The sequence below is a fragment of the Ambystoma mexicanum genome, chromosome 6q, assembly GCF_040938575.1.
Source record: "Ambystoma mexicanum isolate Mex_15411 chromosome 6q, UKY_AmexF1_1, whole genome shotgun sequence".
NCBI lineage: Eukaryota > Metazoa > Chordata > Amphibia > Caudata > Ambystomatidae > Ambystoma > Ambystoma mexicanum.
The window spans coordinates 341117476-341144367 of NC_090937.1; the positions used below are offsets into that span (position 1 = coordinate 341117476).

Sequence of the window (26892 nt, forward strand, 5' to 3'; positions counted from 1 at the left end):
CTTGATGGCAAGGCTTTATTAAAGCAAGCTCAGAGTCCCCGTGATGATACGTGTTGGGCAGGAAGACAGGAACTGGGTAGAAATGGCTACAGAGATTGGCATGGCTGGGAGCAGTCAAGGGGTAGGCAAATAACCAAACACCGACAAGTTGTGCCCCACCTCCACCTCATATGCTATTTCTCCCCATCTGTACTACAATGCTTTCATTTCGGCTTGTAGGTGGCACTAAAATGTCTGCATTTTTTTTACCGTGCTTAATTCTCACAAAAAAGGACACCCGAAATCAGTTACTTGTGGTTTCTAGTTTAAGAAAATCGTCTTACTTACAAAAGTACATTTTATACAGCAGTTAGAGAGGGAATATGAACCCTGTAGCAAAGTAAAAACACTTTTCTTAAACACCAGATTTCTGTAATTTATGGTAGATTTAGTTTGTTTTGTGAGAACGCAAACTGTATGCACATTATTTTTAACAATTGGAGTGGTCTATCAAACAACGACAATTGACATCTCCATCAATGACTAAGAGCATGTGATTTTATTACATATTTAGAGCATATTGAAAACATCTGAAGTTAGCCCCTGTAACACTCAGAAGATCCTGCTTTTATGGGCTCCCACTGCCTTGCATTTAGATACACATCGCACTGTATTTTATGGATCTATGTGATGTTATATCAACAATATTTTTTGAGCGGATTTGATTAAAAAACAAAACAAATACATGTTACTGCTAAAATATGAGTGGGAGACCACCAGCAGCCCCCCGCCCCCTTCGAGTGCCCCAACATTAATTACCCTAACCCAACATATATTTGCTGGGAAATTCGTTCAAAAAAACCATCTTCGACCAATGTGATCTACATATTGTATTTTATACTGGAAAAATAAGGGAATAGTTTCTTACCTGTAACTCCATTTCTCCAGCATTGGTATCTTTCATGGACTCACATGCTTAGAATAGATCGTATAGCAGTAACACTTGAGACGGCGATGAGAATGTAATGTAATATACCCTCACCATACTACACAATGCATATGTACAGTAGGAATAAGTTATCTCATATAACCTTACCTACATAAAGTATACTGTCATCAAAAAGGTAGAAAACAGATTCTCCACAGCGTGGAGCTTACCTTACTGAAACAGATGGCGCAGGACAGCTCTTCCCATCTGCACCTCGTCCGCATGCTGCCTGGCAAGGCAGTAGTGACGGGTAAACGTGTGGGGCACTGACCATGCCGCAGCCTGGCATATGTGCGTCAGCGGAATTCCTGCCCATAAAGCTGCTGAGGAGGACATTGATCTTGTAGAATGGGCTCTAGGATGTCCTTGCAGCGGCCTTCCGGCCTTGGAGTGACAAAACGCAATCGTCGATGAGACCCATCGAGCCAATCCCTGTTTAGAGATTGCTTTTCCTCTCGCCGACGGACCATATGCGATGAACAGTTATCGAGTAGACCTGAGTTCCTGTGTACGATGTAGGTAAAATTTCAGAGCCCTCTTAACGTCCAGGGTATGAAGAGCTTTTTCTGCTGTCGATGATGGTGTCGCGAAGAAAGTAGGGAGAACAATGGACGAGTGTTTGTGACACTGTCGGAACTTTTGGGACGAACGTAGGATTAGTTGCCAGGACCACTTTGTCCTTAAAGAATCTTAGGTATGGCGGGTCTACGACCAGCGCTTGCAGTTCCGAGATTCTCCTAGCTGATGTGATAGCAATCAAGAATGCCAGCTTCCACAATATGAATTTTATGTCGGCCGTGGCCATAGGCTCAAAAGGCAGTTTCATTAAGCCTGCCAATACTGTGTTGAGACTCCAAGTTGGGGGGAAACGTTTTACCGGGGGAAAAATTCGAAATAAACCCCTCATGAAGTGTTTCACAAGTCTGTCGCTAAATAGAGGAGACGACTGCCTCTTCCTCGTGAACCTTGAGATGGCCGCCAGGTGCACCTTTATCGATGTGAAGGATAACCCCCTCTCCGCCAAGAGGAGCAGGTAAGGTAGAACTTGTTCCGGCGTCACCAACAATGGTTGTAGGCCTTGTTGTCCTCGACACCATTCACAGAACCTCCGCCACTTATAGGAGTAAGATTTATTTGTAAAAGGGGCTCGGGCCGCCTGCAGAATTTTTTGGCAATCCTCTGCAACGTTTAAAGCACCGAACTCCGAAAAGTCAGGAGCCAGGCTGTAAGGTTGAGACTGTCCGGGTCGTGATGCCACACCGTGCCTTTGTCCCGGGATAGTAGGTTCGGGACTCTCGGAAACGCTATGGGATGTTCCAGCGACAGGTGAAGCAGGTCGGAGAACCACGTTTGCCTCGGCCAGTGTGGTGCCACTAGAATTACCCGGCAATTGTATCTGCGTATCCACTGAATTGTCCTCCGTATGAGGGGGAAAGGGGGAAAAGCATAAAGGAACATGTCCGTCCATGGGAAGGAGAATGCCTCCCCCATGGAACCCTCTTGAGGCCATCTGCTTGCGAATTGCTCGCATTTCTTGTTGTCTTTGGTCGCGAAGGCGTCCAGAGGGGGGTGACCCCATTTCTGGAACACTTTCATCAGGTGAACTGTGTCCATTTCCCACTCGTGTATTTGGGCCATGCTTCTGCTGAGGGAGTCTGCTTGGGAGTTACTCACTCCTGGAAGGTGATGAGCCACGATGGAAATTTCGTGCTTTAATGCCCAATGCCATGTTTTCTGGGCTTCTATGGAAAGAGTTCTTGATCGCGTCCCTCTTTGTTTCCTCAGATAAAACATGGCCGTTGTATTGTCGGTCAGTATTCGTACTCGCGAGCCCTTGATGTGTGGTAGGAATGCCTTCAAGGCCCATCGTACTGCTCTGAGTTCTAACACGTTTATGTGTAGGAGTGACTCCGTTGGAGACCAGCGACCCTGCGTTTGGAGAGTACCCATGTGAGCTCCCCATCCGGTTAGGGACGCATCCGTGACTATGGTTCGCTGAAACTCCGGCTCCTGTAGGGGTACGCCGTTGTTCAGATTGTGGAAACTCTGCCACCACTGAAGGGTCCGAAGCAGCTTGTCGTCGTCGATGGTTATCTTGTCTGACCACGATCCTTGAGCCTGCGTCCATCGGTCCGCGAGGAATTCCTGGACTGGTCTCATGAATAGGCGACAGTTTTCCACCAGATGGATGCAGGATGCCATGGCCCCTAGGACCGAAACGTATTTTCTCACTGAGATCTTGGTGTATCGCCGTAGTCGGCATGCTTGTTGATTGAGTCTTGAGGTTCTGTCGAGGGAAGGTTTCACTAGCCCTAACTGGGTCTCGAACTGTGCCCCCAGGAATACCAGCGATCTCGATGGCTGCAGAGAGGATTTTTCGAAGTTTATGGCGAATCCCAGCTGTTGTAGAAGCTGCATGGTGGCTTGTAAACTTGTGTTGGTCGACGCTGGGGAGGGTCCCCTTACTAGCCAGTCGTTGAGGTATGGGTATACATGGTGGCCTTGCTTCCTTAGCCAGGCCGCGACTGGAGCCAGGCATTTCGTGAACGTTCTGGGGGAGGTCTTGAGCCCAAAAGGAAGAACCGTGAATTGGTAGTGAGTCCGCCCTATTATAAATCTTAGGAATTTCCTGTGTTTCCGACACATTGGAATATGGAAATACGCGTCCTGTAATCTAGGGACGCTAGAAAATCCCCCTCTTGAACGGCACGGATCACTTCCTGCAGAGTGAGCATCTTGAATTTTAGGCTCTTCAAAGATTTGTTGAGATCGCGTAGGTCTAAAATGGGACGCCATTTTCCGTTCGGCTTTTTTCCGACGAAATATCTTGAGTAGACTCCTTGACCTCTCTGTGATGTTGGAACTAATTCTATCATGCCCTTTGCTAACATGAGTGTTACCTCTTGTTGCAGTATCTTCAGATGGGAATGAGCGGTGAACGCAGGTGGAATTTGCGGAGGGCTGTGTTTGAATTGCAGAGTGTCCGTTTCTTATAGTATCCAGCACCCATTGATCCGTCGTTATTCGTTCCCATTCGTCGACATATGCTGAAACTCTTCCCCCCAGAATGGTGTCTTGTATGTCACTGCTGATCTTTATTTTGCTTGTCTCTCGACGACGACGGATTTGATGGTCTTTTTCTGGAAGTCTGGAAGTTCCGGCGACGGTTTGCCGTTTGGGAGGCACGTCTGTATCCCTGGGAGGAGTAAGCTGATCTGCCAAAGGATCTGTCTCCGGATGCAGAGAATCTTGAATTACCTGAAGCCCCTCTAAAGGGACGAAAAGATTTGTAGTTTCTGCCACTCTGGAGGGCACCCAATGAACGTGCCGTGTCCGAGTCCTCTTTCATTCCCTTTAGGGCTTCGTCCACCTTCTCACCGAACAGAAGGTCTCCCTCAAAGGGCATATCTAAAACTTTGTATCGTACTTCTGGCCTGAAGTAGGTACACTTAAGCCATGACTGTCGACGTAATACGACCCCATTATTTACTTGCTTGAAACCTGACTCAGCGAGGTCCACCGTGATGTTTATTGCGTGATTTGAGTCTTCCTCACCTTCTCGGACGAGTAACATCGCTGTCTTCCTATGCTCTTCCGGAAGATGATCAAGCAACGGAGCTAGCCTGTGCCACATCTCCCTATCGTATCTGGCCACAATTGACAGAGAGTTTGCGGCCTTTACTGTGGTCGCTCCCACGGATAGCACTTTTTTGCCAAAGGCATCTTGGCGTCTCGCTTCGTTCTCCGGAGGAGTCGTGCACTTGTGCTGGGCCTTCGCCTTCCTCGCCGCTGCCGCCGACACCACCGAGTCTGGCGTTGGTTGGGAGGATAAACACTTGGGGGTAGACTCTGGAGCCTTAAACTTTTTTTCCAGGCGTCCTTTCATTGCCGGCTCTGAAAACGGGTGACGCATTGTCTGCAACCCCTCCTTCCATACATGGTCTAGTATTGGTATCGAGAACACAGACCTCCTTCTCTTACCCATGTGGTCGAACAAAAAACAGTCCTTTTTCTGTTCTTCCTGGGACAAACCAAATTCTTTGCATGCCTTCTCCATCATAGAATGGAATGACGCAATGTCGTCCGGAGGGGACGGGTGAGCTGGGCTTCTAGGGGTTTGCAACTCCACCTCTGACTCCCAGGTTGGATCCCTGGAGGGGGATGATGAGATATCCGACATGGCTCCCCTGTCAGACTCCGAATCTGGCAGCTCACCTTCCTCCTGTGCCAGTGCTGAGATTGGCGTGCGTAGGTTGACGGGACAGGCCCGGCTCGTCAACGGGTGACTGCGGCAGGTTTGCCTGAGGTAGTCTCTGGTCCAACGACTAACAACGATTGAAGCGTGGACAGAATTTCCAACAACAAAACAGATTGAGGATTGAGAAGAGGGGCAGATACTGGTATAACGGATCCCCTCGTCAACGACTTGTCAGCCACTCGTAGCCCTAGGTCTGCTGGGCCAGCTATTCTCTCATTCTCGTCCTCCGAGGACAGCAACACAGCCTGTTCTTGTAGTAAAGTATCCGGGGGGGTCGGATCAAAAACTTCAGGCCTCCTGTAGAACCCCCGTCGACGAGGCCATCGTCGACGTCGGTGGGACGGTGGATGCCACCTGCGTAAGTGGCAGGGTGGAGGCCGATGACTGGGCCGCCGTCGACGACGGTGACTTAGCAGGTGGTTTTGGCGGTCCCGCCTTTTCCACACTTGGCTTGCTTTTACTCGACTCTCGACTCGTGGTCGATCTATGATGATCGCCCGAGGAGGATTTCCTTTCCTTTGATGAAGATGATTTCTTTGACGAGGAGTCTCTAGTTGAGTGGCTTCCAGACGACTCTTTTTCTGTCGGTTGAGATTTCTTCGCCGGTGGTTCCGACGAGGTAGCGCGGCGTGATGTTTTCGCCGATTATGTGGAGCCTACCTCCGAAGGGGGGTATGCCCCCGCTCACTCATTCAGCCATGCCACCAGTCATCGACTGCGGTCTTTGAGGGTTTTTTGAGAAAACCCTTTGCATATGTCGCAGTTATCTGCCGAATGATGAGGGTGGAGGCAATATATACAATCCATATGTCCGTCCCCCTCGTAAACTTTTTTCAAGCCGCACGTCGCGCATGGGCGGAACAGCGCTTTTCCTGACACGGAGGACATTTTCTGTACTCAAATTCCAGTAACGCAACCTTGTACAAAATAGTAAGACACGCGAGGAGATCCCACTACTTTGGAGACGGTTGAAATCTGAAGGGGAACCGCGGGGGCGGGCCTCTTATACTGGGACGGCCTACGGAGCATGCGTAGGCGGGTCCTAAAAGGACGTAGATAGGACACAAAAGTGTCGAAAGTTTTCCTATAGGAAAAGGCTATATATGTGTACCGAGGGGTCCCAGTCTGACGACGGGGAATATTCTAAGCATGTGAATCCATGAAAGATCCAATGCTGGAGAAAACTAAAAACCTTGCTTTCTGCATAACTCCACATGGGCGGTGATATGCATAAACTTGACCTGAACTCGAACACTGTACCCTACAATTAAATTTGTTTGTATGTGTAACTGGATGTAACAGCACCTTGATGCCCACAGGCTTAGTGCGCTTTAAAAATGATTAAAATTACCTGACTATAATGCCCCTTTTCAATAATAAGGTATGCAATGCGCTGATAACAAATCTCTATGGCATACACTTATGTTGAAGCGCCACCTATTTAATTCTACAAAACCTGCTGTTTTAATATGCTTTAAACCAATATTTCTTCAAATATTCAGGTATGTAGTGTAAAATTTAATTTTCCCACGGACTACTTTTGTGGGTTTGGACATATTTTGTACTCCTGGAAACCCGTCCCCCTTCGTCACCAAAAAGAAGTGCTTTTGGTATTTTATATGGTAAGCTGGTTTAGAAGTGTTGGGAGGAATCCTCCAAATGCCAGATGAAAAGGCGCCATTTTGTACATTAACTTTTGGCACTGGGCCCATGGCAACTAGCACAATTTCTGACTTGGGTGAAAAGGCGCCATTTTGTACATTAACTTTTTGCACTGGGCACATGGCAACTAGCATGATTTCTGACTTGGGTGGCAGATGGCCGTCTGAAGAGTTTGAGGCATACTCATATCCAACCCAGAGTAGGGAGACTGCACTCTAGGTACATAGGGTTTTGTACTTGAGGAATACTGTCACTATAAGGGAATACCCCTTCTCAGTGCCCTTGCCTTTTATACCTTGAACACATGATGTTCCAAAGGGGCCAACACGTTACTAACAAGGACAGCACTTTCTATTCTGTATTAACAGCCCTAAAGGTGGTCACCCACTTCCTTTCAGACGAGATCGCCATCAATAGGACATGCCCACATCCTAGACAGAACTTGTGTTTAAAGCTGGTGACTTTCATTCAGGCTTGAAGCGTCAGGCAGTTGCATCGGTAAGCTGTTGAGTTGGTTTACTGCATTTTCTATGGCAGGAGTTAAGGAAGTTCCAGGCTTACCCTGCTTCGTCCCATTGTAGGATGGGATGAACTTTGGACGGAAGGCAGATGACAGTGAGGTTAGTGTCTTAGTAACCAGGGCAGGTCTTGGCATTTAGCCAGTTTTACTCTCACAGACACACCTTTAGAGTGGCATCACCAGGTGGAGGAGCTGTTAATGTGTTTATTACCATGTTTTACAGATGCTTCAATCCTCAGTGACGTGGTATGGATGAAGACAAATCCCTCCAGTGGGTCTTTCTGCAACACTTTGAAGCACCTCTCAATCCTTACAAAAAGAATGATTTGCCACATAAGGGCCTTTCTACATCCAACCTTCAGCCTCCAATATGCCTGATGCTTCGTCACGACTGGGTCTGTTCTGCCAACTGTGCAGTCAAACCAGCAGATGAAAAGGACTAAAGAGTATAATTGCTCAAGCACTGAAGCTTTTAAAGTTGAAAATCTCTGACACACAAGTAAAGTAACATTAACAAAATAAATAGATGAGCTCTTCTAGGCATACTGCAAATGGTTAAAGAAGTTCAAAATGATGGCCTGGATTGGCGACCTCATTGGGCAGAGATGAATGTCTCCTTAATGAAGATAGGCTACTGATTTGAGGTTTTGTATTGTATATACATACCGAGGATTTAGTCTGAATGGAAGGCATTCAAAGCATATGAACTTATGAAAGATCTAATGGTGGACAACCATACATGACCTCCAATGTATAAAATGTACTAGCTCATAAGCCTTACATTGTCCAGCTCTCATGTTGCTTACAGGTAAAGTCAACTGGTATCAACCATGCAAAATCTGTGCATCAGACACAAATGTTAAAATGCCACGTTACAAACATTTCAAGGCAATGGTCCAGTCCTTTCAAGTCTTAGCCAGCTGGATTGTGGCGCACCCTTCCTGAAAAAGTGTGCATGTGGCCACATTTCTTTGCATTCAAGTAAAGGTTAAACACAAACCTCTTAATAAGACTCCTTTCCTTCCACCGATTGGTCTAACCAGCCAAGGGACAACCATAAGGTAATACAGATTACAAAAACATAATAGATGAACAAGGAACTATTCGAAGCAGTGCTGAGCTCATGGATTGGTTTTTATTGAGATAGAGCAAACGGCGGGCAGGTGGGGAGAGATACAGTTGTGTCTGAATAGTTTATATAGCTTCACCAGTTCCTACTTTGTGTGGCATGCTTGCTCCAAGTTTAACCCAGAGATTAATGTGAACGGCATCTGATTTGGGACACACAGTTCCATTCTATATCCAAGGATCTTGGCACATGGTCACTACTGCAAAGGCGGTGCCTGCGCTGGGGACAGATTAATCTTAATCGGTCACAAGTAGTGGCCAAGTAAGTGCAGGATTCAACTACTGCAGTACTCCGGAGGCAAAAGCAATAAACACTAAGTTATTGTGGGAGGGTCATTTCTTTTAGAAGCAATAAACACTAAGTTACTGTGGGAGGGTGATTTCTTTTAGAAGTGACAGACGAGGAACAACAGTTACTCAACTAAAAGCTAAGATGGCAGCAGAGCAGCTAATTTCAGCTTTCTTTTTAACTACTGTAGACCGCCTCATGGTCTTTCAAAGATGACCTTGGTTTTCTGCAGGAACGACTATACTTGCGCTTTCAACTGCACTTCTGCAAAGTGAAAAGTTTATTCTGACATTAACGGGAGATGTCATCGGATTGATGGTGCTTCCCAATTCTGGTGGAATCAAAATGCCACATACTTTCTTCAGATTATTGTTTTAAAGAATTAAAATGTGAAACAATCATTCAGCACAAAGATGTTTTACAATTTTATAGTAACTGTTTGGGAGGAGGTTGATTTTACATCTGTTGCAATTAAGTTTATTCATGCCACTGAAATTTTAAAAAAAGCACTCTGCATTCTGTAATCCAACATTAACACAACCACTCAATCTTACTGCGGAAGTATCAACAATACCAATACAAACTCTGGTCAGATGATAAAACAGGAATTCAATAAATGCATTTTCTTTCAAACTGTAAAAATCATTGTAGGCCAAATTAAGGTGTCACTTTATAAACGTTTGGTCTGAAAAGCATAAAGAGAAATATTCTCATAAAACTAAAAAAAGCAAACAAGGATATTCTGCAACATGCATCAGTTGTTTTAAAACTTTTACTGCAATAGGACATTGAAGTAAACAGTAATTTGATAAGCTACCATTTTTCCAAAACAAAAATATTTAAACAGGAAAATAAGTTGCCTGTATGCGTACAGCTTCTCAAATCATTTCAAGAAATAGGACATCTCACATTCACTGATTAGGATTTTTTTTTATCTCTATAAAACAGCAAGTAAACTATTTTAAATCCTTAATATTAAAGCGCAACGTTTTTATTTGCACAAAATTTGATACAGGTCCTTTCAAATCAGAAAAATCAACAATTTTGGCATCTCTGCTTAAATTGCTCCTATCCCTTCATAGATTTCAGAAAGCCATCATCCAGTGTAACCTTGGGATACAGACTTTAGCTAGCATAGAGGCCATTTTCAAAAAAATCAATGTAAAGAAAGAAGAAATATCTGAAAGCAGAGCATTATGCTACATTTTGGATCTACTGCGCTAAAAGTAAATGGTGAAAACCTAGAACAAAATAGCCAAACGTTTATACAAAGAACTAAACGCCTGCAAAAGCGGATTTTTGGTTGTATAGTATTTTATATTACATGTGGACTGCTGCTGCTCCTCTGTTAAACAGGCTTGAGCTACACTTCTCGCTGCTGCAACATTGCCTTTTATCTTCTCAGAGTTCCAGCCCTCCCCCCACACCAAATATTGTGGATATGATCTCCCGGTGAAGAGATATAGTGTAATGCACGGTGTGAAGTATGAGATAAAAGGTGCAAGTCTCTTGCTTTCAGTCATCGTCAAAATTCTGCTGTAGAAGGAAGTTAGCAGCCAAATTTTCATTCTTCTCGCAAGCAAAATATGCCTGAATAACAAGTCCTTCCGGGAACCCTAAAGCCTTTAACTGCAAATGAAAAAAAATAAAGTCAGTTAGATGCAATTAGGAACTTGCAAAGTTTCTACATAAGGGAATCCATATAGTTTAGATTTACAAGATCAGATGTTACGAAATCCAACTAAATGACAAGTCTGGGCTTACATACGCGTGGTTTGGTTTTGCAACATTCTCAGCAATTTCCATTTTATATAACAAAATATCACAATCTTACCACACTTGGAAAAACTAAATAGACAATTCTGAGGGGGCTAGCAGCATTGATGTTAATGGTGGATTTGGAAAACACAGTAAATGTAAATGACTGGTCAGGAATCGGTGTAAACCAGATTTTGCCTGGATAATGTTGCCATTGCAATTCATTTATGTTGGAGATGGCAGTACATTAACATTACAATAGCCCTGGAAGACGTATTTAATAGCAAAAAAAGATGCATATGGAGCATATGTTGCCTAAATCACGGCGGACCTCATGCCGACTGGAATCCAGCTCTTGCTGATTGACCTCCAAACAGTTCAGCTCATTTGGGCGCAGGTCAGATGAGGGCATCCAAGAATTCATCTTTTTTTTAATATATATATTATGTTGAACAGCTAATAAGAGACTGAAAGCATCATAGAAATAAAAGAAAGTTGGCAAATACAGAAAGCTATAGCACAGTTGATCAATGTGCATCTATATCACCTTCTGTTACTTTGCTGCAGCAAAATGGAACATCTACAATACAAATATTAAAAGGCAGTGAGTTAACAGTGAATGGTGTGCAATTGTTCAAGTTCCAATTCAACTCTGAACACATACAACACATAGCCTATAGAAGGGGTCTGCAACCTGTGGCTCTGCAGACGTCTTGAACCGAGTGCGAAGATCACTCGCCATTGACTGAGCAGATTGGTGTTTTAGTCCAAAACATGTGGAGCTAAAAGGTTGAGTTGGCAGTCTAATTTTTGTGGTGCTAGAAGGCCCTGCCATCGACACCCATAGAGTATGGAGGAAAGGCGATGGAACGTAGGCCGACAGTTTTAGAAGAACAAGTTACTTACTTGTGGTAACGTTCTTTCGACTGGATGTTCCCCCGACTGGATGTTCCTCCCACATATTCTTCATCTTTGATATATCCTAGTCTGCTTGCTTCGGAATTTTGTTTTTCATAGGGTCGAGCAGCATAGAGTCACATCCTTCGACGGCTCCCGCAGCATCCCTAATCGTGACGTCGACGCTGGTATATGAAGCACACGCAATGACCATTAACTCAATTCTAGTTTTTTCCCCTTCCGCCATAGGAGGAGACATTCTTGACGTTGTAAGAAAGGAAGGTGTAAGGCATGGAAATTCTAGGCAAGCAAGAGGGGAAGGCTGGGAGGAACATCCAATCAAAAGGACGTTATTGCAGGTAATAACTTTTCTACGAATGGATTGCATCCTCCCACATATTCCTCATCTTTGATACATTCCCATAGCAGTTTGTGTGAGGAAGAGGGTGCTGAGAATTGTTTAATGTTACGCAGGGCAGCTTTGCCAAAGTTAACTTCCTTTACTAATAAGAGTCTATACAGTAAAATGTACTGAAAGTATGAAGTGACAAGCCGGTGGCCGCTCTGCCTCCACTGGCACTCATCTTTCTAGAGCCTAGGAAGCAGCCATCCCGCTAATGAAAGGCATCCTCTAAACGTCAGCCAAATCTTTTCCTGCCAAAGAGTAGCATTTGGTTATACACAAGACAATCAATCTGGAAATTGTTTATTTTTGTGACCGCTAAACCTAACCTCTGTCCAGTGTATCCAACGAAAAGCTGCTCATCCTGGTGAACATTTGCTGGCCATGAAATATAGTAATTTAGTACCCTTCTAGGGTCCAGCCGATGGAGTCTCTCCTCTTAACGAGGAGGAGGTTAAAAGGTTGGCAATAGTATACGTTGTGAAAGGTGGAACTCCGACACAACTTTCGGAAGAATAGATCGAACTCTGAAGTCCTTTTTCAAGGACAAAGTAGCTTTAAAAGGAGGCTTTGAAGACCGGGCTTGTAGCTCACTAAACGGGCAGACGTGATGGCTACTAAAAAGGCTGTCTTTATTGTAAGCATCCTCAATGGATACAAATGTATTGAGTCGAAAGGAGCTCCCATAAGACATTTCAATACCAAGTTCAAGTAGGCGGGAACACATTTGTTAGACCCTTAAGAAATTGTTACACTTTCACTCACCTTAAATTATGATCCTTCGTCAGGAGAGTTCTTAAAAATTGACAGTGCCGCCAAATTTGCCCTGCACAGTGGCCCACTTCTAACCGAGAATGGGTGAAGTGAAGCAAGAAAGTTCGAACAGTGGAAGTTTACATGTGAAAGGATCACATTTGTTTTCCCTGCATCAGCTGTGAAATGTATTCCAACTGAACAGTATAGGGATTTAGTTGCTGGTCTACTAGCCAAAAGCAACACCTCCATCACATCTTCTAGAAGGTCTCAATCCTTGTATCTCACCCTTTCAGACACCAGGCGTGAAGGTCGAGAGTCCTGATTTTTGGGTGAAGAATCCAACCTTCCTCTTGCAAGAGTAGATCCTCACTTTCGGGAAGACAAATTGGAGGGCAGATAGTCATCTCTAAAAAGGTGGGGGTACCACGTTCAACTGGCACAATCCGGAACAATCAGGATCATGGTTTTCCCAAACTTTCTCAACCTCCCCGATTACGTGAGGAATGATGGGGACTGGAAGAAATGCACACAGAAGTGGACACTCCCAGTCCACTAAAAGGCATCCCCTAGTGTTCCTCTTTAGGGAAATTCCCTGGAGCAGAACTGCTCGCACTTCCTGTTCACACTGGTCATGAACAGAACCACCTGAGGGGTTCCTAAAAGGGTGAAGCTCTAGAAAGACTTGCTGAGCTAGCTCCCACTCGTGGGAGATCGTACTCTGCCTGCTCAGAGTGTCCGCCACCATGTTTTCTTCTATAGCTAGATGAACTGCCAGTAGAGACACTGCTTGTCTCAGTGCCCAAAACCAGAGCTGAATTGCACCTCCGCACAGGGCTAGTGACCCTACACCCCCCTCGAGTGCATGGCCACTGAAGTCCGTCATTATCATCAGGACACTTTTCCGTCATATTGAGGGCAGGAAGGCTATCGGAGCTAGTCTGATTGCCCTCGGCTCCAAACGGTTGATATGAAGTCTGGGCCCCGACTGACACCAGTGTCCGCTTACTGAAATATCTTTCATGTGCACTCCCCATCCTGTGAGGGAGGCATCTCTGTCACAACAGTCAGCTCCGGCCAAGGTTGCCAAAAAGGTTCTCCTCATCACATTCTCTCGGCTGGCCCACCACAGAAAATCCTGAGCTACCTTTGTCGGGACCTGAAGAAGGTTCGTCATTCTGTCGGGGAATTGAGACCACTGGGATTTGAGAGCCCACTGAAGGGATCTCATTCTCAGACAGGCATCTGGCACCAGACAAATGAAGGATGGCATGAGGTCGAGCAACCTTAGGAAGTCAAAGGTCGGGAGATGTTGGGCACTCAAATTTTTTGACCATCTGCGAGAGATGTTGAGCCCTCAACTCTGGTGGCAAAGCTTTTCCCGGGGCTGAATCCAGGACTGCTCCAATAAATGTAAGCATCGGTGAAGGTGTCAGATGGGACTTTTTAAGTTCAGGGAGAAGCCCAGCACGAGAAGGAAGTGGCAGGTGCGACTGAGGTGGCTGAGCCCGTTCTAGAAAACAAGCTCTGATCAACCAGTCGCCCAGGTAGGGGTAGATGTGAATCCCCTCCCTTCTCAGACTTGCTGCCACCACTACCATAAGCTTGGTGAAGACTCAGCGCTGAGGTGAGCCCGAAACTGATAATGAGAACTGCAAATCTCAGGTACTCTGTGCTTCAGATGAATGGACACATGAAAGTAAGCATCCTGGAAGTCCAATGAAACCAACCAATCCTGTAGTCGAAGGGCCTGAAGGATCTGCAAAAGAGCTACAATCTTGAACTTGTCATTCCTGACAAACATGTACATGCATCTAAAGTCCAAGATGGGTCACACGCCTCTGTCCTTCTTGGGGATTAGGAAGGAGGGAGAATACCAACCCTGATTTCTCTCTGCTGCAGGTCCCAAATATATTTTGCCAACAGGATGAGAATCTCCTGTTGGAGGAGCAGATCTGCAACCAAGGTAGATCTGGCTTTCGGGGGGCAATCCAGGGGTTTCTTCTAGAATGGAAGGCAGTAACCGGCAGCTACCGTTTGTAGCACTCATGCATCTGAGGTTCTGCTTCGCTAACTCTGGAGATGCTGCAACAGTTTGCCTCCTACCACAGACCTGAGGGTGAGTCATTTTGCTGCTCCACTTGCAGCCAAGGTTAATTCAGTGGGTGTTGCACAGGGAGTTCTACCTCCTCTGTTTCTAGGAGGATCTCTCCTCTGACCCCTTTGTGAGAACGGTCCTCTTCCTCTAGAGTTGGAAGAAAAGAAATGAAAAGGGTGTCCTCTCCACCCTTGTCCTGAGGGTTGCCAGACTACCGCCCCTAAAGATTTAGCTGCTGCCCTTGAAGCCTTCAGCTTCTCCAAGCTGTTGTCACCCTTTTTGCCAAAAAGTGAAGTACCATCGAAGGGCATGTCTAGCAAACGTGCTTGGACATCCGCCGAAAATCCTGACTCCGAGCCATGAGTCTTACACAGTACTGGCAGCTATAGAGCTACTTACTGAATCCACAGTATCCAGACTAGACTGTTAAGTTTGTCTCAGGGCATACTTCTAGTCTTGGATCCGGTATATAGTCTGCTGCACATGGAGCCAGAGAGAGAGAAAGGGAGCCAGAAAGGGACCCAGAAAGAAAGATTCACCAATTTCAATGCCATGCTTCCTGCACTAAAACATGCTCTTTCCCAGTGAATCAACCTTCCGATTGTCTTTGTCGGCAGGAGATGAAGGGTAAGTCACAGACTGTAAAGATACTCTTGCAGCCTGAGCCACTGGTGTTGGATGCCACCGTTCTGTAAGATTTAGCCAACAGCTTATTAACAGGGGCTATGGGAACTGGCTTCAGCCAATTTTCCATTACCCTCACCCTTAAAGCAGCATGAAGGGCTAACAGCTTCCTTTTCTGGACTGCCATCTAAAATATCAGTAAGGTCGTCAGTTTCCACAATTGAAGTGGGTTTTGACCACCCTAAATATTCATAAACTTTACTTCTTACTGAACTATAGAAAGGATCAGAATATCCAGACACCTCTGGGTTCCCGAAGTCAGTTTCAGGAGATGCCTCCCAACTGCTGGTCTCTGTGTCTCTACTAGATTTAGCATTTTAGAATTTGAAGGTATAAGCTCTTCTGGGACATTGGATGTTCCAAACTCAAACACAAATGGAGCTTGGTCTTCCTCTGCATCCTCCTCGAAGATGGAACCCATAGACCTGAAGAAATCTGGTCAAGGTAGGGGTTTTAAAGCCTTCAAAAGGCACAGAATGCCCAGATGTTTAAGGCACAGAGGGTCTCAATGACTTCGCAGAAGCAGTCTGTGATTGAGCCGATGGCTTTAAATGCTTGAATGGTTTCAATTTGATTTTGTACATCGATGGTTCAGGGGACACTCAACAGCTTCAATAACTTTAATGAAAGCTTCGAGACTGGAGGTGAAGGCCTCAATTCTTTTTCCTTCCTGGAGTACGAGGTCGGTTTCTTACATTTGGAACAAGACTCTTGTAGAAAAGCCGCTCTTCCCATGCTCTTAGGCACATGGGACACACAAGACTCCCTACTGGTCTTCGTAGATGCGGAGGGTTGGCTTGATATCCCCAACTCCTTGAGAGAGGCACTCAGTGGAGCCTGTCTCTGAAAAAATGTGAAGCATTTTTAAGCAGAAATCTTTACATTCTGCAGGAGTCAAAGATTTGTTTAGGGAAGACTATCGGGAGAGGAGGATGAAGCCAACGAGGATCTGTGACGTCGCTTCTTACTTTGTTGTGAGAGGACAAGCGTCGTGAACGAGCGTCTTTGGTGTTTAGGAAACTTTCTCGTGGGATACATCACTCGAGTCAGGACTATTTTCTTTTGGACGGAGTAATGGATGGGTATTTGGGAGAGGGCTTACCTGCTTCAGGTTTCCCCTTCCTTTCCCACAAGGCCTTGACTGTCATGGATTGACACAAGCCACAGTCCACTTTGTGGCCAAACACCACGTCAAGACACTGTAGGTCTGTAATGGACATTTTTGCCCCAGTCTGCACACCGCTTAAATTCAGTCTTCGGTTTCAAGGACATGTCGAATGAATATCAAATCGAGTTGAAGTGAAAACACAATTGAAATTTTGCTGAGGCGATAGCTCCAAATGCACACAGCATGCAGAAAAAAGGAACTAAAATAACGTCTATGTGCATGCTACATATACCAGTGTCAACGTCATGACAAGGGATGCTACAGAGGCCATCGAAGGACATGCCGAGACACTGCATGACTCACGAGCCTATGACAACCAATTCTGAAGAATGCAAGTAGTCTTGGATATATTAAAGATCAGGAATACATGGGAGGACAAAATACATTTGAAAGTGATTTTGCAGCCCCAGTCTATTCAAATTTCTTTGGTTGCTTAGTGTGGTCCTTCAAAAGGTCACAGTCTGTTCGAGAGTGGAACGCCTTTGTTCGTCAGCAATTCAAAGGGATGAGCTTTCTCTTGGAGAAGGGGACCCTTTAATCGTGTCACCATACTTTGTCAAAGGTGCAGCATGACCTACAAGTCCCACAACATTGTTAGCTTCCAATACTAGTTTGTGGGCATCACTTGCCACCAGTGACATCCTATCCAGGATGTGACCGGCAATATAACTGTTCCATGTGCCCCTAGGGGTCCCATGTCTCCCATGTCAAGGTGCCCCATTAGCATTTTATTCCACCATGACAACAAACTCCTCTTGTGGATTTTACTGTCTGATCTCAAGGCATGCATTTGTAGAGGGCTGCTGCAGCCATTTTGTGTTCAGTGAACACCCACTTGATTCCCTGTGATTCTCCTTAAAACAACAAGCTGGTTCTAGAAGTCCAGCAAGACACCACAACATAGCTGTTTTTACACCCCATAAACTAGATAAAGGCTATGCAAGTACATTGGTTGGGAGCACAGTTGGCATGGCCATAGCTGGCCAGAGGTATGAAAGGGGGTCTGGCATTCACTATGGAATCCATATGCTGTGCTTTTGCCTGGTAAGCCGCTCAAAGTTTGAATCTGCACTTCACTGATTGGATCATGAATTAAATCGGTTATCGGCCAGTAAGATGCACAACCGATATTTGGGAATGCATTGAAGATTTTCCCAATGCTACCTACAACACTGTCACAGATGGAGCTTACTGATTAGAAATCACACAATAGATGGACATTTGGGTAGTTTGTACAGAACCACATGTGGAACACGGATACTTGTGGCACACAGATACTTTAAAATGCTGGTCTCCATTGGACAAGGTCATGGAGCCTCGAGCAGATTGGCCGCCATGGTTGTACAATGTACCCATGGGTTATTTCATCTGTGTTCTCAGATTGGTGGAGCCTGGTTCATCAGCCAAGGGTGGTGGTGGTGGTACAGATCTGTTCCATGGGATTAAATATATTCTTTAGTTCCCATGCCTGTAAAGACTAGAAGCATGAAAACACTGGCAAGAGAAACTTAAATTTTAATTCAGTAAACCGGTCAACTAGGTAAATGTCCCTACACAGACACTAACTTTCCCTGTGTAATGGTGTGCTATCCATAGTCTGAGGTGGTAGACCTGCCTATCTAGGTGAAAGACAGAGGCTATCCCTGCAAAAGCTACTTCTAAATTTGTGTTGGTTCCCAACTGGTCTCATGTCATTTTTATTCATGACCGGTGTCCCAATATCTATTAAAAACAGAAACTTGAGACATTTTTTTTATCAGTGGCAAAGACAGAAAACAGCAGGTGGGGAGAGCCTTCACTTTTAAATCTGTTATCCTGGTTATTTTGCCAGGTGTGTTTATGCTTTCACACAGCCATTTATGTTGTAAACCGGTTTCGCTGTGATAAAAGTAAATGTTACCACCTTCGTCAGGATGGTTGGTTCGAGCATCAGTCATGTACCACCCTAGCACTGTGGTATGTTGCTAAGAGTAATCGGTCAGCATTCTTACTGGATCGATTGTTATCCAGTTTGATCTATTTATAGAACGTGATCTGCACTGTTTCAATATTATTCATCTTACCCTTTCTCTGTGGGTGTTCGTCTTGCTCATCTGATCAGCTCGTCTGAAGTGAACCAGGGCGATCAGTACAAGCATTAAATAATACAAATGTAACCACAGAGTTGGTCTTGTGGTTCATGCTTCTAGGACGGTTAGGAGAGCTGCCATCTTGGAGTGGATGGTATGGCTCTGTCTTTGTATGTCAGCTAATACGAATGCCACTTTATCGAGTTCAGAATCTCTTTGGTCACTGTTGCTTGATGTGGGTTTCATGTTTTTAAAGTGCCAACATTCCCATGCGTAAATCGCACGTTTCCCATCTTGCCTGCATTGCTGTCTTGGCATATTTTACCACCATTTTTTGAAGAACCAGATGTGGTTATTTCCATTATTCCCATTACTGCGCTTCTTCAATTTTACTGGCATGCCTCTCAATTCTTTGCTGTCTCGAGGGGCTGACATCTTTTTTAATCTGCGCCTGCTGGTGCCAGTCTCAAACTACCATACTGATCGTATGGATGTAGGTGTCCTTAGTCGGTATGGTGTGGCTAAATGCTGAAAAATTTAAAAAATATATACTACTCATAATGAATCAAGACTAATGACAAGGGAACCAATCCTCTATTTCAAAAAGAATTATCTAATTATTGGCATGAATTTTGTGATTAGCCAGCCTCTGTCATTCGCTTGGGACTTGGATCTCTGATATCTGGATGCCCAAGTTACCTTTGTTGGCTTAGTTCTGTAAGAAGACTGTATGAGTCATGGACACTTCAGTCATTGGATAGCTGCATCTGTGGAGCATCTGTCAGATAAGTGTGCACCCCTCTTCGACTTTGCATGCGCTTTGTGATCGTACAGTGTAATGTTGCGACGCTCTATCAAGTGCCTACGCTGTGGTTAAGCGTTGCCAGGGGATACCTTCATTCAAACCGATTGTCTGTTTTCAACTTAAAAATCAAATTTTGTTCTCTTAGCATCTGGAGGAGACTGATGTCTCCACCCCTTGGTGGTATTCCAACTTGTTCAATGATTGTCCATTTGAACTTTTTCTGAGTGTTTCTTCTCCACAAAATGTTCAACCATTTGAGTGGTCAGTCTTCTAGTGCAGATGCACGATTTGTGCTCCACAATTCACTGCCCGATCTTACATGCTGTCATACCTACATAACTGAGGTTACATGGATGTGTGATCAAAATTTACCATGTTTTGTGTGTTAAAGTTCGCAAAGCTTCTTTGTACCCATGGTGCAGCCCATCCTATGTCTATGGTTTGCCTCTTGATGTTTGCGGGCATACTGAACAGATCACAAAGGGTGCATGTCCAGTTGCCCGTGGGATGGACCATAGGGTTGTCTGAGGGAATCTGTTCTGGTATTTGTTGGTAACTATGTACTAAGGGGTCACATACATTTTCCATATTTTAATTGCAAATCTGGTACCTCCAAGATTAGTGTCTCCCACATTGAGCATTGGCCATAGTCGACTGTTTTCTTTCTAAGTTGATTCACTAAGGCAACGTTGCTTAGGACAGCTGTAACCACTTGCTTAGGATTGTTAGGTTGCCGGTGTTGCTGCAGTGTAACTTCTTGTGGTATGTTGCTAGCCCGTTTTTGCCTGCATGACGAAAATAAAATGTCAGGTAACCTCGGGACACGAGTTTATCACTCAGTTGAGTTGCCCTTTGTTCATATTCTAGTCAACTTCAACAGTTCCTACTGTACCATAAGAAATGTCCGAAAGGTAGATTCTGTCTAAGACTCAAGGGATGGTAGCTGTCAAATTGTAGTAAAGCGTTACAGTCTGTGTGTTTGTGGTAGACCATTGTCTGCGTAGTACCATGTCCTGCAGAGATACATGGATTGCGGTTTTACTTTGTCATTGTGAAGTGGAGGTGTGTGTTCCTTGTGTTCAGCCATTCAAAAAAGGAAGCCAATTGATAATTACCTGTGAAAATGAAAATATTGCTATACCTTCGCCATATGTCTAGATGTTGTTCAAAAGAGTCGTTTTCATACATGCTGTCTTCCTCAAAGGCGCTTACATGCAGGTTGGCAAAATTAGGGGGCAAAAGTCGTGCTTGGGGCTTGTTCAGAGAACTGTTTGTTAAGCACAAACATTTTTAGTGAGTGCAATTTAAGTGAATTGCAGAATTAGTTGGATTGGAACCTCTGGAGGCGGGATACACTTTCCCAGGACTTTCTGAATCCCTAGCAGTGTTTCCTGTTGCAGAATCGTTTTGTACAAAGACTCGAGGTCTAATGTGACCAGTCATTGTGTACATGGATCATTTCTGATTTAAAAGTGTGAGCATGGCTGTGGTGTATTTGATGTATGGGTCTTCTCCCTTGAGAAAGTGGACCGAAAACTGGGAGAGTGGTTCTAACAGTGACCCTATACCCAACACTATGGGTCTGCCAGGAGGGGGATTGGTTCCCTTATGGATCTTAGACAGTGCATACAGGGCAGGTGTGCGTGGGCGATTGTGTCAGAAATTCGGCTTCCTTTATGCTAATCCAAGCCACCGAGTGCCTCTTCTACCAAGGGGTTGATAAGTTTGCATAGTGTTGGTGTAGAGTTTGTAGGCAGAGGAATGTAGCCCTCTGTCCTCAATTAACGTAGTGACCATGTTGTGGTACTCAATAGATTCCATGATCACCACAGTTCCGTCCTTACATGCTGGTTTTATTGTTATCTCAATGTTGTTGGCTAGCACTAAGAGAGCTGTTCTCTCTTAGTTACAGCAATTGCCAAATCTGAGTTTTTGATTTTTCTCTAGTTGTTTCAATGATTTTGTAAGGGCTTTTTCAAATGTTATAGATTCCGCTGTGATATTGCCTCCCGGAGGATCGAATTTAGAGGGGTTATATAAGCCTGTAGCATCCCTCATACATTGATATATTGACTACTAATAATTCTGTGGCAGGAACCTGCCTCTACCTCTGCTCCATATAATTTGCTGGGAGTCGTGTCATCTGTCCGGTCCGCGGCTCTTCTGCTGTAAAAAAAAGGGGGAGCAGTGGGGTTCTGTACATTATTTTGTACCTGTGATTCTGGAAATGGACATTCCTTTTGGCCCCTCTTTTCTTTCTACTACTACTCTGCGCCTGGTTCATGGTGCCAACTCTGTTGTCCTCTTCTGAACTTACGCTTGAAAAAGCTCCAGTTAACTGGGGTCAGGTATCTTTTGTCATACTTCTGTTACCGCCTCTAAGTGCCTCTTGTTTGGTCTTGTTGGTTTCTCTGGTGTATGGTTAAACCTTCTCATGCGAGACCGCTGCAATGTGTTTTTAAATTTTTGGATTTTCTTCGTTGGAGGTTGAATTCCTCCAACTCCTTCAAGACAGCTTCTAATACTTGTTTTTTCTTAAAACCTATCATCGTCTTGGTTTTGAGTTCATCTTGCTTATGCAGAATTTGGCGCATGAGATCCTCCGACACTTTGTGCTGTATTAATTATTAAGATCAGCCAATCTCTTGTGCACTTATTAATAATATTCAAACAGCCAATGAGGCTTTACATATAAACACAAATTCATACATTGATCAATACACATACAGTAATTTAAAATCCTGTTCGCAAGGTAAAACTATTTAAAATCAAATATACCTAATGACATTTCTTTTAAAATAGATAAAACTGCATTCATATAACTTCCCTTTAATAAAAACTTTCCCATATTACACTCAAATTACCATTGTTCGGTGAGTTGTCATTTGCTTATAAGTGTTTTAACCGCATAGAACTCAAACTCTCGCATTCACATACAATATGTTTGGCAGACTCAATTATGTTCATACCAGATAGTCTACAATATCTCAGCTCTATTTGAATTCCCACTCTTGCGCCCACGGTTTCCAAGGTATTGCATAGATTAAATTTAAACATTAAGTATAGTTGAATAGTTTTACAATCGGGATAGGATACCTGGTACGGCGATTTACATTTTGTGTAAGACCAGAACTCCAAAAACATGCCACTATTAGTTTTTGTCGCCAAGTTGGTCACATTTTGTTCTCTGTCAAGCTCATATATTGACGGTTTCAATAGCCACTTAATCTTGGCTATAGAGTACAGTGGCCAACTAGTAACATCTTCAGCAGACCATTTCGAGTATGTTACACACCATCTGTGGATGGTCATTAGGTCTCGTTTATTTTGCAACTTTTCATATTGTTTTATCAACTCTACAATAAATGTGTCATTGTTTAATCTAATCAATTTCACATATAAACTTGCCATCATGTATTGCAAAATGCAATTTACACTATTTAAATTACATTCTAGTAGTAAATATTCGAGAAGAACAGTTACTTACCAACTGGTAACGTTTATTCGACTGATGTTCCTCCAACGCATTCCACATCATGGACATTACATGTCAAAGATGTGGAATGCGTTGGAGGACACCATCCATTCGAAAGATATTTAGGCATTCGTATTAATATCCTAAGGATTTTGGCTTCTAGTTTCCCCAATTCTTTAAGAGAACTTCCCCAGATTTCCACCCCATAGAGTGACATAGCACAATCTTAGGCGAGTATAATCTTAAAATGGTACATACAGATAGATTGCCTTGACAACCTATAAAATTACTCAAAGCCATAGTGGCTATCCTACTTTTTCTTTTTGTTTCATTTCAGTACGATCTCCACCGAAGCTTGTCCTCAATGACCCCCAGATATTTGTATTGATCAACAATCTCAATCAATTGGCTATTAATAGACCACTTTTGACTTCTCATTTTGGCTTGGGCTTGAAACTTCATGATTTTGGTTTTCCCTATATTAATACTAAGATGGTTCAGTTTAGCAAATCTTGCTAGCGCATCAAACTTAGCTTGAAGACCTTTTGGTGTATAGTCAAGCAACAGGTCGTCATCGGCATAACCTAGCCAGCCTAACCTTGATGTTCCGATTTTAACATCGAAAAGTGCAGCTGCTAGTATGCACCCTTGTTTAACTCCACGCTGTGTGTGTTGTGCACTTGTTATAAATGACAAATCCTTTCTGAACTGGATATTGTCCAGGAATATTCTTAGCTCTATGTGTATCAGAAGAGCATTTGGGTCTGTATGTAAAGGCAAGAATTCTGTCATGAGAGCTCCACCCTAATCAGATGTTTTCATAAGGCCTTGAGTTAGTTTCACTTGTCGCCATCTATGCTGGTCTGCAGAATTGTATTACCTAGCAATGGAGCTGCTTGGATTCCTTCCACTAGCTCTTCCGCAAAAGCAAGATAGTTATTCTCCGACATATTGCACTAGTCTTTCCTGTTACCTCCTTCTTGTGCTTGTGTTTAATATTATGTATGGTACCTCTAAATGTTCAGTGTAAAAGGCCACCAGCATGAACTGGCTGAGGAAAAAAAGTTAACTATTGGGCCTGTGGGTCAAGGAGCATTACCTCTCTAGTGCCCTAAATGGATCATGAGAACACGCTGGTGAGAGGAACTCAACATTCATTTAATAAATCTGTCAATTAGGTAAATGTCCCGACACAGAATACATTTCCCTGTGTAATGGTGTGCTATCCCTGGTTTGCAGTGGTAGGCCGCCTATCTAGGTGAAAGACCGAGAGAGGCTATCCCGGTCTGAGTTATTTCTAAAATTGTGTTGATTCCCAAGTGGTCACATGTCACTTTTATTTGTGAGCGTTGTACCAATAACTATTAAAAAACAGAAACTTTGAAAAAGGAAATTTATCATTGGCAAAGAATCAGGACAGCCAGACCCTCAGTGGGAGCTGGTTCCATTCAGGCAGACAAAAGGCAGGGAAGTGAACAACAACTCCTCGCCTTCCTGCCTGCCCAGACAAAATGGACCCCAGGCAGGGACACCCAAGGGTCCTGACAAAGGCAAAACACACATACACATACACCACCCATCCACCCACCCAACCTCCCCCCTCCCAGGGCGGTAGAAGGGCTGACAAAGAACAACCACACTAGTAATGGCAGAAAAAGAAAGGAGCCACCAAGTTAGTACTTGGGTGACCCCTATTCTGAATAACCGGGGCTATGGACATAGCCTGCAGTAGAAAATTCACACAATAGTATCCCTCTATCCTTAACTGTACTGTTACTCTAGGATTATAGTAAAGAATCTCAAAGGAGGACCCAAATGGTCCCCAGCAACAGTGCCCATAAGGAGCTGTGTGCTGCAAAAGAAAAATACATATGCCATAAAAAGAGATAGTGAGGAAAGTAGACTCCATAGGACAGTAAAACACGAAGAAGCGTTCCAAACCACAGAACCCATAAAAATAAGTGGAAAAAGGCTCTAGTCATTCTGGATCAAAGAAAAAGGTCCAGAAGCGAAGAAAAGTGTGTGGGGTCTCACTAGGAGAGGGGGTGAAAAAGGGGATGGAAAAATGTGTTGGGCAATAATTGATGTAGTAACCCTGTGGGAGAATACACAACACTTATCCTGTTGGTATTAGGTAACCCACCTTTTGGTATAGGCATGTACTACACAAGTTGGTAGTGTGACTGAGCAGTCAGGCTTATCTCAAGAGGGGTAAAAGCGAGTTGTAGAGCTGTAGCAATGAAATCCACCAATACAAGTAGTCAAGTAACACACTCAAGGTTTTTGTTATAAATAATTATTTAACAGTAGTTTTTAAATAAGCACTTTAAAAAGGGCAATATGTGCATCAAATATACTTTAAAATCAAATCCTTTTCCAGAATCAAAACAAAGCTAGTAGATACTCTTTAGAGATGTTTTTACACACCACCTTCACCCTGAGGTGACTTCACCAACTTGGACAGTAATGGCATTTATTTATTTATTACTAGTACACTTTGTAGATTCTGAGGTTTTGCAGAAAGGAAATGTTAAGGGAAGCAAAAAGGTTAAACAGGTTCTCAGAGCATGTGAGCACTTTAATGATTTCTAGATAAATACCTTTCCCAGCAATAACAGTTAAAAACCAAGTGATAACCTACAAGGGACAGTAAGTATCAAAGTCACATGGACTAGGAGAGTCTGTAGGGAGCCAGGACAGCCAAAGTCAATTGGAGCACAGTCTATGGAGCTGCGGCACTTCTTAGATAAAGTCTTGCACAACGTTCTAGAGTTAGTTGAAGAAAAATCACTGTAGGGTCATCAGCTGTTACACTTTTGAAGGGTAGAGCTGAAATCAACTCTAGCAAAGTAGCTACTGCAAGTCTCAACTGAGAAGAGAAAAGACACTGAGGCAAGTACCCCAAGTCAGAACAGTATCGTTTTTTTAGAAGAGTGGTCCAGCTGGCTTCTGTCTGGTTGCATTGATGCAGATCCTGGGTTACTGGGCCTCAGTCGTGGGGACAAGAGGGAGGACTCTTTTCGGATCAGCTGCACTTCACAGTTTCAGCGCTCGGTAAACAGCACCACCTGGGATCTTCGATGCCAGTTGGGCTTCCTTCACTCCTTAAGTCAGGGGGCTCTAGCTCTGGTCGTCCTGCTTCTGGAGGGTCCTGGGGGAGGCTTCTGGCCAGATCACAGACGTTGCGCTAGACTACAGATTTCCAGCTTGCTGATTCGTAAAAAATAAATTTTCACCCGAGGGCGCTGTGCTCAATGCGGCCGCTGTCGATGTACTTAGAGGGCTTGAGCCGCGCCCATTAGCCTCGGTTCTGTCTTTACGATAGGAGTAGCCGCATCAGTTTACTAGGCTTTGACCTTTGGTTCGTAAGGAACTTGAAGTGCAACTGGCGTAAACTGTACGGCGGGTTAGGTTGGGAGGGTCGATGAGGAATATCCACTCGAAAGAACGCTACAGTTTGTAAGTAACTTTCTTCAAATGGATTGTGTCCTCCCACGTAATCCTCATCTTAGATACTCTCCCAAAGCAGCAGTAAGAATTTGAAGGAGGGAGTACCAGAGAAATTAGTTGGGAATCGTGTGAAGGACAGCTTTTGCAAAGAGGCCGCCTTGATAAGATGTTGAATCCAAGCAATGTGTCACAAATGTGTGCATTGACGACCAGGTGGCCGCTGCACAAATATCCTGCACCGGAATACCTCTCTGAAGAGCCTTTGAAGTTGCCACACCCCTGGTTGTGAGGGCACTTAATCCATCCGGAAGCTCTTTTCCAGCCAATTTATAGCACTCCATAATTGCTAAAAGTACCCATCTGGATAGTGGTCGTTTTGATACTCCTAAGCCCCATGTGTGTCCAGTATATCCGACAAACAGTTGGTCACTTTGTTGGAATTTAGCTCATCTGGAGATGTAGAAACTGAGAGCCCTCTTTGGGTCCAGTCTGTGTAGTCTTTCATCAT

General features: G+C 44.2%; 1 protein-coding gene across 2 annotated transcripts in view; it reads right to left on the bottom strand.

The window, feature by feature from the left end:
- Positions 1-9236: 9236 nt before the first annotated feature.
- RAD23B (RAD23 homolog B, nucleotide excision repair protein) overlaps positions 9237-26892 on the bottom strand; it is a 452986-nt gene continuing 435330 nt past the window's right edge. For both annotated transcript variants that reach the window (XM_069630819.1, XM_069630820.1), the window contains one exon: positions 9237-10453. In XM_069630819.1, the coding sequence (XP_069486920.1) occupies positions 10340-10453 (114 nt within the window). In that variant the 3' untranslated portion in view covers positions 9237-10339. The remainder of the gene's footprint in view (positions 10454-26892) is intronic.